The 16,387-nt window shown below is 43.9% G+C and overlaps 1 protein-coding gene across 1 annotated transcript in view; it reads right to left on the bottom strand.

The window, feature by feature from the left end:
• carmil3 (capping protein regulator and myosin 1 linker 3) overlaps positions 1-7,073 on the bottom strand; it is a 173,379-nt gene extending 166,306 nt beyond the window's left edge. Inside the window, exon 1 of the mRNA XM_079488499.1 lies at positions 6,799-7,073. Within this exon, the coding sequence (XP_079344625.1) occupies positions 6,799-6,859 (61 nt within the window). The 5' untranslated portion in view covers positions 6,860-7,073. The remainder of the gene's footprint in view (positions 1-6,798) is intronic.
• Positions 7,074-16,387: the final 9,314 nt, after the last annotated feature.

Here is a 16,387-nt window from a genome sequence, read left to right as displayed (position 1 = left end):
AAGGTTTTCTCTGCTGTTTTAGCACGACAATGTTGACGTTTGACCAAAAGACATTGAATAGCAACCTTTATGAATGTGGACCATATTTACTCAGTCATACATTTCAAAGTATGTGCAATTGTCGAAGAAGATTTATAACCGATTCCCATCCTATCGGTATTCTGTATGCAACTCAAACGGTGCTGAGGCATCAGCCAGTACACTGCTTGGTGCGGGCACGCACTCGGATAGCGCCTAGTGCCTTAAAACGTGTTTTTTGTGTTTGTCTATGGCGATCGGATTGGCTTCAGTCTCCCACATCCGATAATCTCACATCACACCCCATCGGGCAGCGTGAGATGAAGACGGTTGACACGTCGAAGTTGGGGATCAGCTCAAGACAAACAGAGTTATCGACATTAAGCCGCATAAGACCCAATCGCTTAAACGCTTTAACAACACTCTGCAGTCCATTCACGGCCTGGACCCCCGCTACACGACAGGGCAAGAGACAGAGACAAGGACAAGGGGGAGAGAGAGAGAGAGAGAGAGAGAGTGGACAGATGGTACAAAGGGAAAGTGTATTAGGGAAATATAGGGAGGAGACACAAAGAGAGAGCAAGAGACTACCTCTGTACATATGCACGTAAGAGAGAGAGAGAGAGAGAGAGAGAGAGAGAGAGAGAGAGAGAGAGCATGAAGGAGAGAGGCGTAAAAAAAAAAAAACAGAGGTTGCTGACTGAGGTTAAATTTACACTAACAAACATGCAGAGAAGGCAAGCCAAAGCCAAGGTTAAGCCCATTGCGCTGTCCTCTGTCCTTATTACTTAACAAACAGAAACGTATTCCCTTTAGCTGCTGCTGGGGTATTTTGCTACAGTTCAACTGTATATGTACATGTAATTTGAGCTCTGCATTTACACATCTATCCTATTCCTAACTAGTAGGAGCATCCTGTAGCTTGAGGTTGGAGGAAGCCTTTGGATTCAGTTCATTTCAGTAGGGTATAAATGGTAGAGATGCTCCGATGATCGGCCAGCGATCGGTGATCGGCCAATATTCACTCTGATCGGTAATCTGCATTTACCCGATCTGTGATCGTCATTTTACCCTATCTGGAGAAACTGATCTTTTACACCATTTAAGTGGTATAAATGTCAATCAGATATATAGTAGAACATCATGCTGCATTTTTGTGACAGGCCAAAACATTCTCCCCTTCCTCCCCAAACACAGGAACAGTTTTGACGTGGTTTTGACATACATATAATCATTTTTCACGGTATTGGCCGATCATGAGAAAAATCATCAGTGATCGTTATTGGTCCCAAAAAAAACCTGATCGGAGCATCCCTAATAAATCAATGGTGCATTTATATAGCGCCTTTATCCAAGGCGCTTTACATACATTGTGCATTGTGCACAATGTATACACCGATGGCGGCGGAAACCATGCAAGGCACCAACCAGAACAACAGGAGCAATTAGGGGTTCAGAGTCTTGCTCAAGGACACTTCGACACCAACTCTGGGGGAGCCCGCGGAGTTCGAACTGGTTACCATCTGGCCACTCTACCCCTGAGCCACCCCTATTAACCCATTTTGGGCGGGAACCCCTTTTGGTGTTAGCATTATGTTATGCTTTAGCTATTGAAAAATAGCAGATCTACAAGCTCATAGCGCGCCACTGAGTGGCGCACTACGAGCTTGTAGGTCTGCTATTTTTGAAAAATCGAAGAACGATGACATAGACACATAGCTTTTTCAGAAAACTGTCAGGATGTAGAAGACATTTTTAGAATCTGATCTCAGGTCAAAATGGGTTAAAGATATGAAACCTGAACATTACTACTGTATATACTGTAGGTCAGTGGTCCGGGGACCACCAGTGGTCCTTGAGGGGGTTCCAGGTGGTCCATAGCTAAATGATGGAAAGTTGGTAACCAAATGGACCCTTATAGATAACTCTTGAGAGCGTAAAATGAAACCAAATGGACCCGTACACTCTCAAAGAGTTTGCTTATTTTTAAACATCTGCTTAACTTAAAGCGCAAATAACATGCATTTTAAAACTGTTTTTAATATTTAATATCATATTGTCTATGTCCCTCAAACTTAATTCTAATGTTTGAGCCTCAATCACCACTCTGATATAACCAGTCCTTGTCTTTTCTTTCTGGACTTTGAAAGCAGTTTTAGCTGCAGTACCACAATGTCCTGAGGTGGCGGGGGTGCTGATATGCAGATTATTTAATATTTGAGTCATTATAATACTGATGCTAGATAAAACCAGGCTTGTTTCCATTCCATGCCAGCTTGGAAAATCAACAATGGCGGACATTGTAAACAAAGTGGAAATGCAAATTTGGAACTGAAGACTGAAGAAGAGGTGGAATTATACAAAGTATGGTGACATTGATGACATCACGATGAGGCCAAAATCAGTCGAGCTGTTCCTGAGAGCAATTTCCATTAAAGCACCCATATGATATGAAAGCCTGATTGTTCAAAATTGGTTATTTGTGGGGATAGAAAACACATATGGGAGCCCCAAAAACACAAAAGAAATAGAAAAAGTTGAATTTTATGTTATAGGTCCTTTAATTTACAAGAAGTCTACATTCTCTACAATTAGAGAATGTAGAAGAATTGTTATTTTGATCAACAAATGTGCCTGTTATCTCTCCTATGGTACCTGCAGTGCCACATCAATAAACCATGGAATTGGGGACCAAATCCAACGATATCAAAATGTGAAAATAAAGAAGAGGATCCAAGGCAAAAAAGGGAGGACCTCCCTTTTTGTGTAATGATCTTTGCCATCCCTTAACTTACAATAAAGGCGCCTGGGCCATGGCTCAGTGGTTCAGGCACCTTGGCTGGTAATCCAGTCTGGCAGTGTGCCGCGGGTTCGACTCACGATCCTGACGGCCTTCACTGCATCATGTCTTCCCCCCATCTCTCTCCCCATTTCCTGTCAGCCTACTGTCTGTCCCTCCATAAAATATATAAAATAAAGGCGAAAGCCACAAAAAAAAAACATTAAAAAAAGAAAGAACTTACAATAAAGGCTTGTTTCACCTCACTGGAACAGAGTGCCTTGGATCCTCTTCTTTAATGTTATGATTTAACCTCGCCAACGAGCACCTGTATTCAGTTCAACAAACAAAGGACCACGGCAGCACTCCCGTCCTCTATTCAACGTTTGATATCAAAATATGCTTTAGTTTGGGTCTGACGTCTGAGAGGATACAAATGGTGGTCCGTGGCTCAAAAATGCTGAATATAAATATTGGGCCTTGACATGAAAAAGGTTGAAAGCCACTGCTGTAGGTAATCCAACACATTGTCAAAGTGAAATTACCACTGTGTTTTAACCCATTTTAGGCAGGAACCCCTTTTGGTGTTTAACATTATGTTATAATTTAGCTATTGAAAAATAGCAGATCTACAAGCTCAAGCTCTACGAGCTTGTAGGTCTGCTATTTTTGAAAAATCGTGAAAATGTGGCAAAAGAATCTTTATATATTATTTCAGAGCGAACGTTTTTAACTCAAATCTTTGCTTCTAGGGTGTCCCTGGAACAACATATTTTCAGATGGGGGTTGGCGGCCAATTACATGTAAACTTGGGGGTCCTTGACATGAAAATGCTTGAGAACCACTGATACATACTGTAGAAACATGGGTTTTTCAGAAAACTGTCAGGATTTAGAAGACATTTGTAGAATCGTTCCCAGGTCTAAATGGGTTAATGCACTTTAAAGCTTGTATTGATTTGAACCGTCTACCCATGAATAGAAACCTGGAGAATAGATTAACAAAATTCAATTCAGTATATACAGTACCATTAAAATGACTGTATGGAGGAAAATATGTGAAAACTAAAAATATCCCCCCCTCCTTTTCTCGTGAAGGTATTTCTGAGGTGATACGTAGGTGTGCGGTGGTGGAAAAAGTACCCATTATTCTCTACTTACGGATGTAGAAATAAATTCGGAATTCAAAATTCAAAATTTCAAATGTATAAAAATCTTTTGAAAATAGCAGATCGATCTACAAGCTCACAATGTGCCGCATCGAGCTCGTACATAGGCCATTTTCAAATGGCTGAAATAGGGCTGGAGTGGTTAATGTATGTTTTGCATTAATAATAATACAATAATAATAAAAAGTAAGTATAGTAACTAACATTTTTAAATAATTGTAGTGGAGTAAAAGTCTGAGATGTAGTGAAGTAGAAGTAAACTTCATAAACTATTGTAAACTTCATAAACTATTGTAAACTATTAAACTATTGAAAACTATTGACATTTTGAAATACTTCAGTAAAGTATCTGAAAAATTGTACTTAAAGTAAGTAAATGCATGGGACAGTCCCTAATTTCTAAGACTTTATAAGCGTCCCACAAATTGAGCCCCTGTCCCACATTGTGACTGGCAGGCCAGGCATCAGTGTTCAAATGCCCTATATTTAGTTAGTTAGTCCCTAGCCCTAGAATGTCTCTGTTGTTACATACATAGCAAAGTATTTCACATACAGAGCCATAGAACACCCTGGTTCATTTCTGTTTGGGCGCAACATGGCGGCATTAAATGTGATAAATGCTCCGTTTGTACTCACCCATTAAATAATCCCAAAGACGTGGAGTGAAATATGGTCCTCTAGTTTCATATCCATGTGAAAGTTCTGGCACAAAACGTGTATTTAGTCAATTATCTCCACATTTTCACGGGATGCACACGGACGGCATTCTCTCCGGGCAAAGGGGCCCGGAATGACAGCTGGACTTCATTTATCAAAACTTCCTCTGATCACCATCACGAATTGACCAGGGAAGCACAAATGTTTGGGACTTACAATTGGCAGGTGCCTTGCGATAGGTGCTGGGTAATTAATCACACCACTTGCCAATTGTGTGACCCAAACTTTTGTGTTTCCCTGATCAACTGGTGATGACGTCTGCGGGAAACAACAGGAAGTATTGGTAAAATCAGTCCAACGATCATTCTGGGCCCCTCGCCCGGAGAGAAAGACGTCCGTGTGCATCTCTTGAAAAAGTGGAGATAATTGACTAAATACACGTTTTGTGCCAGAACTTTCACATGGATATGAAACTAGAGGACAATATTTCACTCCAAGTCTTTGGAATTATTTAATGGGCGAGTACAAACGGAGCATTTATCACATTTAGGCCGCACATAATTCAATTCAACCAGGAACAGTAGGAAAAGTTCTATGCCTGTGATACATGAAAATGTACGAAGTATATGAATGATCACAGACATTCTAGTTCTAGTTAGTCCCCTAATAGTTGGCTTTCTGTTGTAAAGCTCTCTCATCGTCTCTTTTCCTACAAGATGTGTTGTTAAAATAACGAGAGAAATATCGGTTATCGGCCTAGGGCTACAGTACCAAGTCGGCAAACAATACCACCCATGACCAAAATTATCATTTTAAAACAAAATGTGAGACACCAGAATAATAATAATAATAATAATAATAATAATAATGAATTGCATTTTTATAGCGCTTTTCCAAGTGCTCAAAGCGCTTTACAATGGTTCATTCATTCATTCATACAGTCGACGCCAGCGTCCTCACTTCCCACACCAATGGTGGCGAGCTCACACCGACCGACTCATTGGAGGCAATGTAGGGTTCAGTGTCTTGCCCAAGGACACTTCGACATGTGGACAGGAGGAGCCGGGATTCGAACCGCTGACCCAGGGATCATTGGACGACCTGCTCTACCTCCTGAGCCACAGCCGCTGGATCTGGTTACCCTAAATTAGTTACTTTCTCCCAGGAAAGGAATATGAGACATATACTAGCTCTGATCCATAGCTCTAATGCCATGCAGAGCTACTTTTCAGCTTTGGGTGCCATTATACTTATCCTGCTGCACTATGTGCGTGTTTGGGGGCTGTGTGCTTGCCTTGGGGGTAACTATGCCCACACAGGGCTGTTATGTGTGCGTGGCCATCTCTTTTTGAGGTAAGATAGGGTCAATATGTGAAGTCAAAAAAAACAAAAAAAACAGCAACAACACAAAGCTCTCAAATTCACACAATACTTCCCACGCACGCAGTCGGGCGCACACGCAAACATACAAAGATAGAAGAGAGGGAAAAAGAGGCCAATATACAACAACATCAAAGGGATCACATCACGCACGCACGAGTGCATCCAAACACAGTCAAGTCAGCAGCACACACACACGCGCACTCACAGCGAGCATTAAAAGAACAACTCTTTCGCATCAATTATGACCCCTGCCTGCTGGCTGCGCAACACAACAATTTGTGCATTACAACAAAGCTGCCAGGGGAGCCGATCGAGGCAATTTCCAAGTGAATAGGGCAGGCTATGCTTCGGATCGATAGGATTAATATCTTCATCTTCACCACCACGCAGTGTGTGTGCGTGTGTGTGTGTGTGTGTGTGTGTGTGTGTGTGTGTGTGGGGGGGGGGGGTCGGTCTACAGTCATTAAATAGACAGACTTGGCCCAGTGTGAGACATTATCTTCTGCTTTCCTGCGGCGATAACTCGATCATCAATCAATCTCGGATAATCAAACACACACACAGACACACATGCAACTTGTTTTAAACTAATTAAGGCTACACACAGTAAAGTAACGCCTATGTTTGGACAGTATTTTTGTTCATGCTGCCTGTTGTGTGTCCATTGATTAATTCATTCATTCTCGAGGGACAACTTGTCCCGTGGTGTTATATTATATCTGCTCGCTTCGCAGACTGGCGTGCAGTGAACGACGACAGTTACACTACAGTAAAAGTGGATAAATGAGCTCACCTGTGATTTCGCGGCTGACGTTAATGAAACCCGCGGCGACGGTGCTGTCTTTAGAGGCCATGGTGGTGTAGGTGGTTCTCTCTCTCTCTCTGCCGTGCCGTCGCCCCCCTTCCTTCTCTCTCTCCTCTCCTCTCCAGTGTCTCCTCCACCGTGCGCTACAATAATCAAAGTGCAGCAGCTAGGCTAGTGTGCGACTGTGCGTGCGCATTGGCAACCCGTGGTAGCGCCCCAGAAACATCTCCCTCTCCTGTGAGAGGAGAGAGAGAGGAGGGGGGGATCCCGGATCCCGGGGAGAGAGAGGGAGGGTAGAGAGAGAGAGGGGGGGAGGGATAGAGAGAGAGAGGGAGGGGAAGAGAGAGAGTGGGGGAGAGAGAGAAGGGGGGAGAAAGAGATAGAGGGAGGGTAGAGAGAGAGGGGGGAGGGATAGAGAGGGAGGGGGAGAGATAGAGGGAGGGTAGAGAGAGAGGGGGGAGAGAGAGGGAGGGGGAGAGAGAGAGAGAGAGAGAGAGGGGTGAGAAAGAGATAGAGGGAGGGTAGAGAGAGGGACACACACACACAGAGACAGTGATGCGATTTCAGATTTTATTTTAAATGTGATGCCTTGCAGCTTTATTATTGTCATTGAAAGTAGTCCAGTCAGGGGTTCTCAAACATGTCCATGACCAGGACTCCCAAATGGACATGACATGTATTTGGCCTGTGCCAGCAGGGACGATCATAATAAGAGAAGATTTGTCAACATTTTTTGAAGTGCCCCAAGGGGGCAATGTGTGTGTGTGTGTGTGTGTGTGTGTGTGTGTGTGTGTGTGTGTGTGTGTGTGTGTGTGTGTGTGTGTGTGTGTGTGTGTGTGTGTGTGTGTGTGTGTGTGTGTGTGTGCGTGCGTGCGTGCGTGCGTGCGTGCGTGCGTGCGTGCGTGCGTGCGTGCGTGCGAGAGAGAGAGAGTTATTAGGTATTCTATTCTACATTGAATCAAATCTAGTCAATACCTTCAACATTAAGATTACACAAATGACTTGGCTATATCAAAATTAATTTCCAATTAATCAATAACCAGAAGCAAATTGTTTATGTATAAAAAAAACAATATATATTAATGAAACTATTAACTGCTTCATCCCTAATTATAATAATAATTATTATTATTTAAATTTTAATGAATTGCATTTTATAGTGCTTTTCCAAGTGCTCAAAGCGCTTTACAATGGTTCATTCATACAGTACATTGGGAGGTGAAGCGGCGAACAGTCGACCCCAGCGTCCTCACAAGTTAGCACCGACCGACTCATTGGAGGCAATGTAGGACCAAGGACACTTCCACATGTGGAGGCTGGAATCGAACCGCCGTCCCACGGATCATTGGAAGACCTGCTCTACCTCCTGAGCCACAGCCTTTGTTGCACAATTGGTTTCATGCAACAAAAAAAAAATGAAAATATCAACAAGCTCACAATGCATCACAGTGCAACGTATTGTGGGTTTGTAGATCAATTATTTGTATTTGTTTAATAGATACGCATACTAGACTCATTAAGTTGTTTTTTTGCTATTTTTGCTATTTTTCTCTGGCAAAAAAAATCCTATATACCATAGATAAATGTGTGCACAACAAAAGATGGATGTCTTTGTTGTGTGAGATTAGAAATAAATGAATGATGGAGTGGATTTGAAAAATGTTATTTCCCAATGGTAATATTTCTATAATGAGGAAATTGAAAGTGGGGGAAAACAATACGTCAAATACTGTGTAATTCTCCTCAGCTGTGTGAGAGCATGGCGCGCTCATTGACAGGTTACTGATGACAGGATTTGGGAGAGAGCCCCCGGAGGGGGGCCAAAGGTTCAGGTTGAGCCTTATTGTTACAATGATAAATATGATTCACCCACCCACCTGATCTCACTGACTAACTTGTCAATGTCATCGTTTTAAACAACCTAATTCTTGAAGCTTTTCAAAAGCTGCAGCCAAACTCATATCGTCATCAGATTGTTGACCGCTGCTGGTTGTGCAGTTTATTGATAATGTGCCCTTACAGAATTCACAATAATAGGCTGAGTGAGTGTGTGAGTGTGTGAGTGTGTGCGTGCGTGCGTACGTGCGTGTGTGCGTGTTTATGTGGAGGACGCTGCACGCAGCTTTCTCCAGTGTCATCTCAAGGGGCCCTCAAGGAGCCCTTGTAGCCACACATTAAGCATGCATGCCGCATCCATGTGTGTGTGTGTGTGTGTGTGTGTGTGTGTGTGTGTGTGTGTGTGTGTGTGTGTGTGTGTATGTGTGTGTGTGTGTGTGTGCGTGTGCGTGTGTGTGTGCGTGTGTGTGTGCGTGTGTGTGTGTGAGTGTGTGAGAGAGAGAGAGATAGAGAGAGAGAGACCTTTGTCTCTGTGTCTCACTGACATGTACTGTAAAATAGAAACCAGTGGGGGGTTATAATGCCAGGTCAAGTGAAGAGAGAGAGAGAGAGAGAGAGAGAGAGAGAGAGAGAGAGAGCGAGAGAGAGAGAGAGAGAGAGAGAGAGAGAGAGAGAGAGAGAGAGAGAGAGAGAGAGAGGCAGAGAGAGAGAGAGAGAGAGAGAGAGAGAGAGAGAGAGACAGAGAGAGAGAGGCAGAGAGAGAGAGAGAGAGAGAGAGAGAGAGAGAGAGAGAGAGAGAGAGAGAGAGAGAGAGAAAGATAGGGGGAAGATGAACTGTGACCGGAACCGTAAGCCACAGATAATAACAGGCAAATAATAGGAGCAATCTGAGTCTGACTAACACAAGTGGACAGACTGCTATTGTTTCCAGGTTTCAAAGGGTTATAAACTTCACCACCGTTCAAAGGAGCAAGAAGTAAAATACATAAGTTATTCATGGACGCAGAGATGTAGCCTATATGCTCAAAACACCCTCGCTTACGTCTGTGTTTTTGGGAAGAAAGAAAGAAATTTGCTATAGAAAACCCCTTTATCCTTTATTTACTTACTGTATGTGTGTGTGCATAATTGCATATCCATGTATATCCAAAACATACTCTTTTTTTGGATGTACATGGATATGCACACACACATACAGTACTGTAAGTACTGTAAATAAAGGATAAAAAGGTTTTCTAGCTAAGCCTTTCCAAACTGCTCAGTCAACAATGTTTTTCGATGCAGGCAAAAGAATAATTTGCATTTCATTCTTTCTTCCCAAAACGGAAGCCGTTATTCATTGGCAACGTGTCATAATGCCTTCACAGAGTGTAGTCCTTTTGGCAGACGGCCTTGCATCAGGCAACACAACATCTGTCCATGAAGACATTTACTATATTGATATTGCATGCATTCCCCTTTCTTTGGTGCAGAGCCAAACCGTAGAATACAGAAGTTCAATTTAAAAAAGTATAAGAAAAACCACCACATATCACAGAAACATTTCATCTTCAGGGAGAGAGAGAAAGAGAGAGAGGAAGTGGAGTCATATCCCCTTTAATGACACCCAGCATGATGTATGAAAGTGTTATGACGGTGCTTCTTGCTGCTATTGATCTCCACGTCAGCAGTAACTCAAGAAAGACGTGGCTTCAAAAGGAGGCTTTTTCAGTACGCTCCCCTTTCACCCTTGTCATGGCCTTGATTTTCTACTACAGTCTGCAAAATGTGCTGGAATAACTCACAGATGCCTTTACATCTCAATGAACACTGGGCTTATGATATACTGCCCTCATCTGGCGGGTCATAGCAAGCAATGTATTCACTGACATGATTTTCTCTTTCATATATCTCACCTCTAGGTTGAATGCTTTCATAATGTGGCACTCGTCAAGCCTCATGGCCGTGAAAAGCGCAACCCAAGCCAGAAGAATTACGATACGATACGATTCCCAAAATAACCAATGACCCCAATTTTTGCCTCCAGGCTCCATTTACACCTGGCATTAACCACTTTAACCCCGGTGTCCCTATATTTTCAGCACGTCATTAGAGAACAATCTTTCCAAATCTTTTCAAAATGTACAAAGATGTTAAAGAATTTCACATGTTAACAGGCATACATTTTAGCTTCATACCTGCCACATAGATACTCTACCTGGGGGGAAAAAGGGACTAAGGCTTGGGAAACTAGGAAGGAGGGAGGAGTAGGAGGATGTTGTCACTGGCAGGGAGCCATCATGGACTGCTGCAGTCCTCTCCCGGGGGCCCGGCGGGGTCGTCCCACACTGGGTTGACGGGACAGGTGCGGTGTCTCCGTCTCCGGCAACATATGGACGCAGCCAGGATAAAGAGACCCAGTCAGGGCCCACTCCAGTCCTGACGTGATGCTCCTTCAGGGAAGGCCGATGACGGATTACTCCAGTGCCACCCTGTCGACCCCACTTCCAGCAGCCACAGCGGGACACTGTCATTATGGAAATCTCAGCGGCGGACTGTTTACTACAGTATACCTACGGACTGTTAATTCCAGTTAATTGGGTCCCATTGATCCGTCGATGTCAAGAGGGCAAACTAGGGAAGAGAGTATTGACGGGACACAGATACTGTATCGTAAAGTGTCTTTCTTTCTCCACTTGTTCAAGACACCAACAGGCTCATGCTTTCTGTGACGATATAACAAACATATATAAGCTTAAACGTTTAATGCCCAGGATTCGAACACGGGCATTACACGGGATTCCCCGGGATTCGAACCCCCGGTTCTCTTGCATGGAAAGCCATCATATCTTAAACACTAAGCCAAAGGAAATTCCCTTTAGCTTGGGGGAGACTTTTTTTATTTAATTTGTTATCCCACAATTTTGCAACCACAATTATTTTCCACCCAGTGTCAATTGTCTAGTGTAATCATAGACTGTAGGGTGTAATCCTGGGCTCTACACTACCTCTGACAACCTGGGGAGAGCAACGGACTGACCTCATGCTTCATTCTATGCACGAGGAGTCCAAGCCGCTTCTCTTCACCTGACAGGGTGGAGTTTCCCCAGGTTGGATATTAGACTTTTGAGGTCATCAGGGTGAGGCTGTGAGCCACTCTGCTACAAAGGCACACCAACAAAAAGAAGATAGATAAGGAAACTGCTATAATAATACAGCAGTTTCAAGATGTGGGGTCATCGTCATCTTCCTGAATAGGAAGGTTTTTTAGTGCCGTTTTAAAGGAGGTCAGGACTCAGTCTGCGGTGCTATTCAGGTGGCTGGTGAGGTTGTTAACCTCATAAACGATAACTGAGGTGAGACTAGATCAAAATGCTCAATCCCCCCCAAAGTGCTTTGCCCTGCGTGTGAGAGGGGAGATGGGTAGGTGTTAAAGCTCTGATTGTGTTGGAGGTTTGGCGGAGGTGAGTAAATGTTATTTCAGTGCTCTTGTGAATAGAACGGTTTGCGGTGTGTTCATGTGTGTCATGATGGGTAATCCTGGCAAAGCACTTCCAAGTGCTTCATTGTCATCTGCACAAGGAGAACGAGGCTTCAGTGGCATCTGGATGGCACCTGTTCAGCAGGCATTATGTCCTCCCGGTAGATACGGTGGTGGAAATAAAGTGCAGGCTGTTGAGGAGACGTGGATACCATATCTATACACCAGTGGTTCTCAAATGTTTTAGCTCAAGAGACCCAGAAGAGAAATTCAATGTCTCCCCTGGACACAAAATATAGTGAACATAAATAATTTATGTTCAAATATCACTTTTTTTTTTGTTTTGTTGTGGGTTACAGGGGAGGGCTCTGGATACTGTCTGTACTTTCTTTAAGCTCTTGTCCAGACTTTTCGATGCTTGCACCATGAAAACCCTCTTTGAATTGTAAGACTTGAATCTCTTGACTCGAAGATTATACTAGAGATTCAAGTCAAGAGTCAAGAGATTCAAGTTTTTAAAATTGGAGTCTGAATATAAGGCTTGCTCCAACCCAATGCCCTGCAGGTTGGGAACTGTGGTGTTTGCAGGAGGAATGTTGAACTGGGAAATTGCATAACCAACAAGGACATCATAAAGCAATAGCCTAAAAATGAAAAACACGACAAAACAACAGGAACAATCCCATTTCCGTCTTACCATAAGCTTTTAACCTATACATATACGCACAAAATACTAAAATGAGACTTCCTAAAGTAGCACGGGGGAAATCAAACCATTTTCTCTTTTTCCATTTTCTCTTTCAGATAGAATTGCTGATTCTTAAAAGTGCACTTCCAGTACAATTACCTTCTACTCTTAATAATTCAATACCTAAGATTAGGTGGGTTCCAGTTATGAGAGGTGTATTAAAAATGAGTCGGTGTGCTTTGATATGGCTATTTTCATAATGTTTCCAGTACATTTCTGCCCAACTTCAAATTAACCCACAAATCAGTAGTCTGTGCAATACAGAAATATAAAGGAAATGGGCTGATTCTGCCGAGGGGAAAGCACTGTGATGGGGTAGCACACGAATCATAACTGGTACAAAATGAGCATTTATTAAAGATGAAGTGCCGTGATGTTTGTATTCTTTCCAGTTTTTCATGCGGTGACAGTGTTTCATTAGACCCCTTGGTGTGGTTGTTATGTGCAATGATGTCATTCCTTGGTTTCTTCCTGGAGGCTGAAACCTTCACAGTCAAACGTGCCAATGAAAAAAACAGTGATATAGTGACATCACAATATCACCCCCTCCCCTAACCCCTCCCCCTTTATCATACAACCACACCTGTGGGTGCGGTTTCAGTTCAGGTGGATCACCACCCATCACCACCGACCAGGCAAACCAGGCATACTTTTTTAATGTTTTTTTTTTTGTGGCTTTCACCTTTATTTTATATGGAGGGACAGACAGTAGGCTGACAGGAAATGGGGAGAGAGATGGGGGGAAGACATGCAGTAAAGGCCGGCGGGATCGGGAGTCGAACCCGCGGCACACTGCCAGACTGGATTACCAGCCAAGGTGCCTGGACCACTGAGCCACAGCGCAGGCCAAACCAGGCATACTTAATGAACTGGTGGGCGTGTCCACATAAAAATGACATTTTAACAATGTAATTTTTTTTGAAAAATATTCTTCCTCCTTATATAATAATAATACCCGATGATCATGTTTTAGGGTGGAAAAAAAATCACGGCGCTTTAGGCTAAAGTCAACATGCAAAGAAAGAAGGTGGGGAATCTGACGTGGGTGGCAGCTGTCATCTCCGCTGACAGGATGACACAGACGACTTCACAAATCATTCATAAATGAATGTTAATAGGACGCAGATGGCTCCCGTTCTCTCGGTTTCAGGTGCATCGATGACGGACGGTCTGACGGGACGGTTCAGGACCATGGACAACGACTGGTTTCAGGTGCATCGATGACGGACGGTCTGACGGGGCGGTTCAGCACCATGGACAACGACTGCCTGTCACCACTGGTGACGATGCTGCCCTCCTGGAGCGGCGAGCACGGTGACGCACGCACACACGCACGCACGCACGCACGCACGCACGCACGCACGCATGCACGCACACACTCCTGTTACCCAGTGAATCATTGTTGATACCCAGTTCCTCCCAGGAGGACAGTCCTGCAGATCTCCCCTCCAAGCTCCCTCGTGCCAGAGATGAGGAGGACATCAGAGTTCTACGAATCTACGTGCACTTCGGAGCATCACGGCTCGACACATGAAGTTGTCTGGAGTGCAGGCATTTATCCATCTCGGCTTTATTGCCATTCGTTCTTAGCCATGTTGCCAGGTGCGACAGTTCAGTTCTGACAGAGCTATAGCCTGCACGCAGATAGCATCCCACTGCTGCTCCTCTAGCTGAGCTAGAGGAGCAGCAGTGGGATCCCATCTTCGTCTCTGTTCCTCCTGACAAGCCATGCTTCCTGCACAGCGGCGAGCTGGACATCTGTCTGGGTGACTTTCCTTCAAGAGCCGGACGATTACCTGGGCACTCTGTCTCTGTCTGTCTGTCTCTCTCTGTCTGTCTCTCTTTGTCTGTCTCTCTCTGTCTCTCTGTCTCTGTCTGTCTCTGTCTCTCTCTCTCTCTCTGTCTGTCTCTCTTTGTCTGTCTCTGTCTCTCTATGTCTGTCTCTGTGTCTCTCTCTGTGTCTCTCTCTGTGTCTGTCTCTCTGTGTCTGTCTGTCTGTCTGTCTGTCTGTCTGTCTGTCTGTCTGTCTGTCTGTCTGTCTGTCTGTCTGTCTGTCTGTCTGTCTGTCTGTCTGTCTGTCTGTCTGTCTGTCTGTCTGTCTCCTCTCTCTCTCTCTCTCTCTCTCTCTCTCTCTCTCTCTCTGTCTCTCTCTCTGTCTCTCTCTCTCTCTCTCTCTCTCTCTCTCTCTCTCTCTAATCTTTTTTAATGAAAAGCAAACTGAAGCTGTAAAGACGAATTCCAATTTAATGCAATGCAAATATGCAGTGCAAACATTACTCTGCAAGTACACGTCAAACCACTATGGAGTTGCATACACAATAGTGTAGACATTAGTTAAATACTGAACATACAGAAGAGAAAGTGTTACAGTAGCCTGGGTGTGCATTGAATGTGGCTGTGGCTCAGGAGGTAGAGCTGGTTGGCCAATGATCCCTGGGTCGGCGGTTTGAATCCCGGCTCCTCCTGTCGAAGTGTCCTTGGGCGAGACACTGAACTAAATTAAATTAAAATCATACAAATTTGGGTTAGTGTAAAAAGAGAGAGAAGAGAAGAAAAATGAAAATGTGCACGGTAATAAAGGATGCTAGTACTGGAACAGAAGATTCACATAAATTATGCAGTCATTTCAAATCCAATGTGTATTAGGGATCATATACATCTGAAATTACAACCCTGTAAGCTTCATTCTTTTTATAAATATGCCATTAACCTCTTAAAACTCCAGCATCCTTATTCACAGAACGACAAGCTCACAGCAACGCTAAGATGTGATGTCCTAGCCATCCCCCACCCTGATGTCTTGCTTTGGCATGCCCGGCCTAGAGCAGGGGTTCTCAATGTTTTTGCCTGGGAACCCCCGGAAATGCTTTGGCCATGTCTCGCTAGATAGCTTTTGTCGCATGTTCCGCGCGGTTCCCTATAGTCCAACATGTGAAGAATGCAATGCAGCTTAATATAGTTACAGTATACAAAGAGTTGTGAAGTCATGTGTTGTGCTGGTTGTCTCTTAGAGTATAGGCCTACTGTAGGTTGTGACCTTAGAGTAATAGAGACGACACCCGGTGGAAACCCTGATGCGAAATAGACATATAGTGGCCGAATTTGGCATTGCAGAGCTGGGCCAAGGCTGGTCCGTTGACTATCATTGCGCACGTTCATGATGACAACGCTGTTTCGTACGTGAACGTGCGCAATGATAGTCAACGGCCAGCGCGTTCACGATTTGGCCCAATCCATCCCAGAATGCACTCTGTTCCTAACCCGGAAGGAGGAGTGAAATCGCCTCATGCGCTTTTGAGCAACGGATGGGAGGAGAAATCCGGTGCCGTCTCTATTCATATATACTCTAAGGTTGTGACCTGCGCTGACATAATCTTGCTGCTTCTATGGCACGGACACTATTTTCTGTAGTCAGCATGCGAAAATAACAGATCTACAAGCTCACAAGGTGTCATTGATTGATCTGTTATGTTATAAACATTTTGACATTTTCTGAAAATCTGAAATGTTTCACCTACAAGGCCGTGCCTGTC

Source organism: Electrona antarctica (assembly GCF_951216825.1).
Source record: "Electrona antarctica genome assembly, chromosome: 1".
Classification (NCBI taxonomy): domain Eukaryota; kingdom Metazoa; phylum Chordata; class Actinopteri; order Myctophiformes; family Myctophidae; genus Electrona; species Electrona antarctica.
The sequence above is the reverse complement of the archived record's forward strand: the minus strand, read 5'-3'. Positions and strand labels throughout refer to the sequence as shown.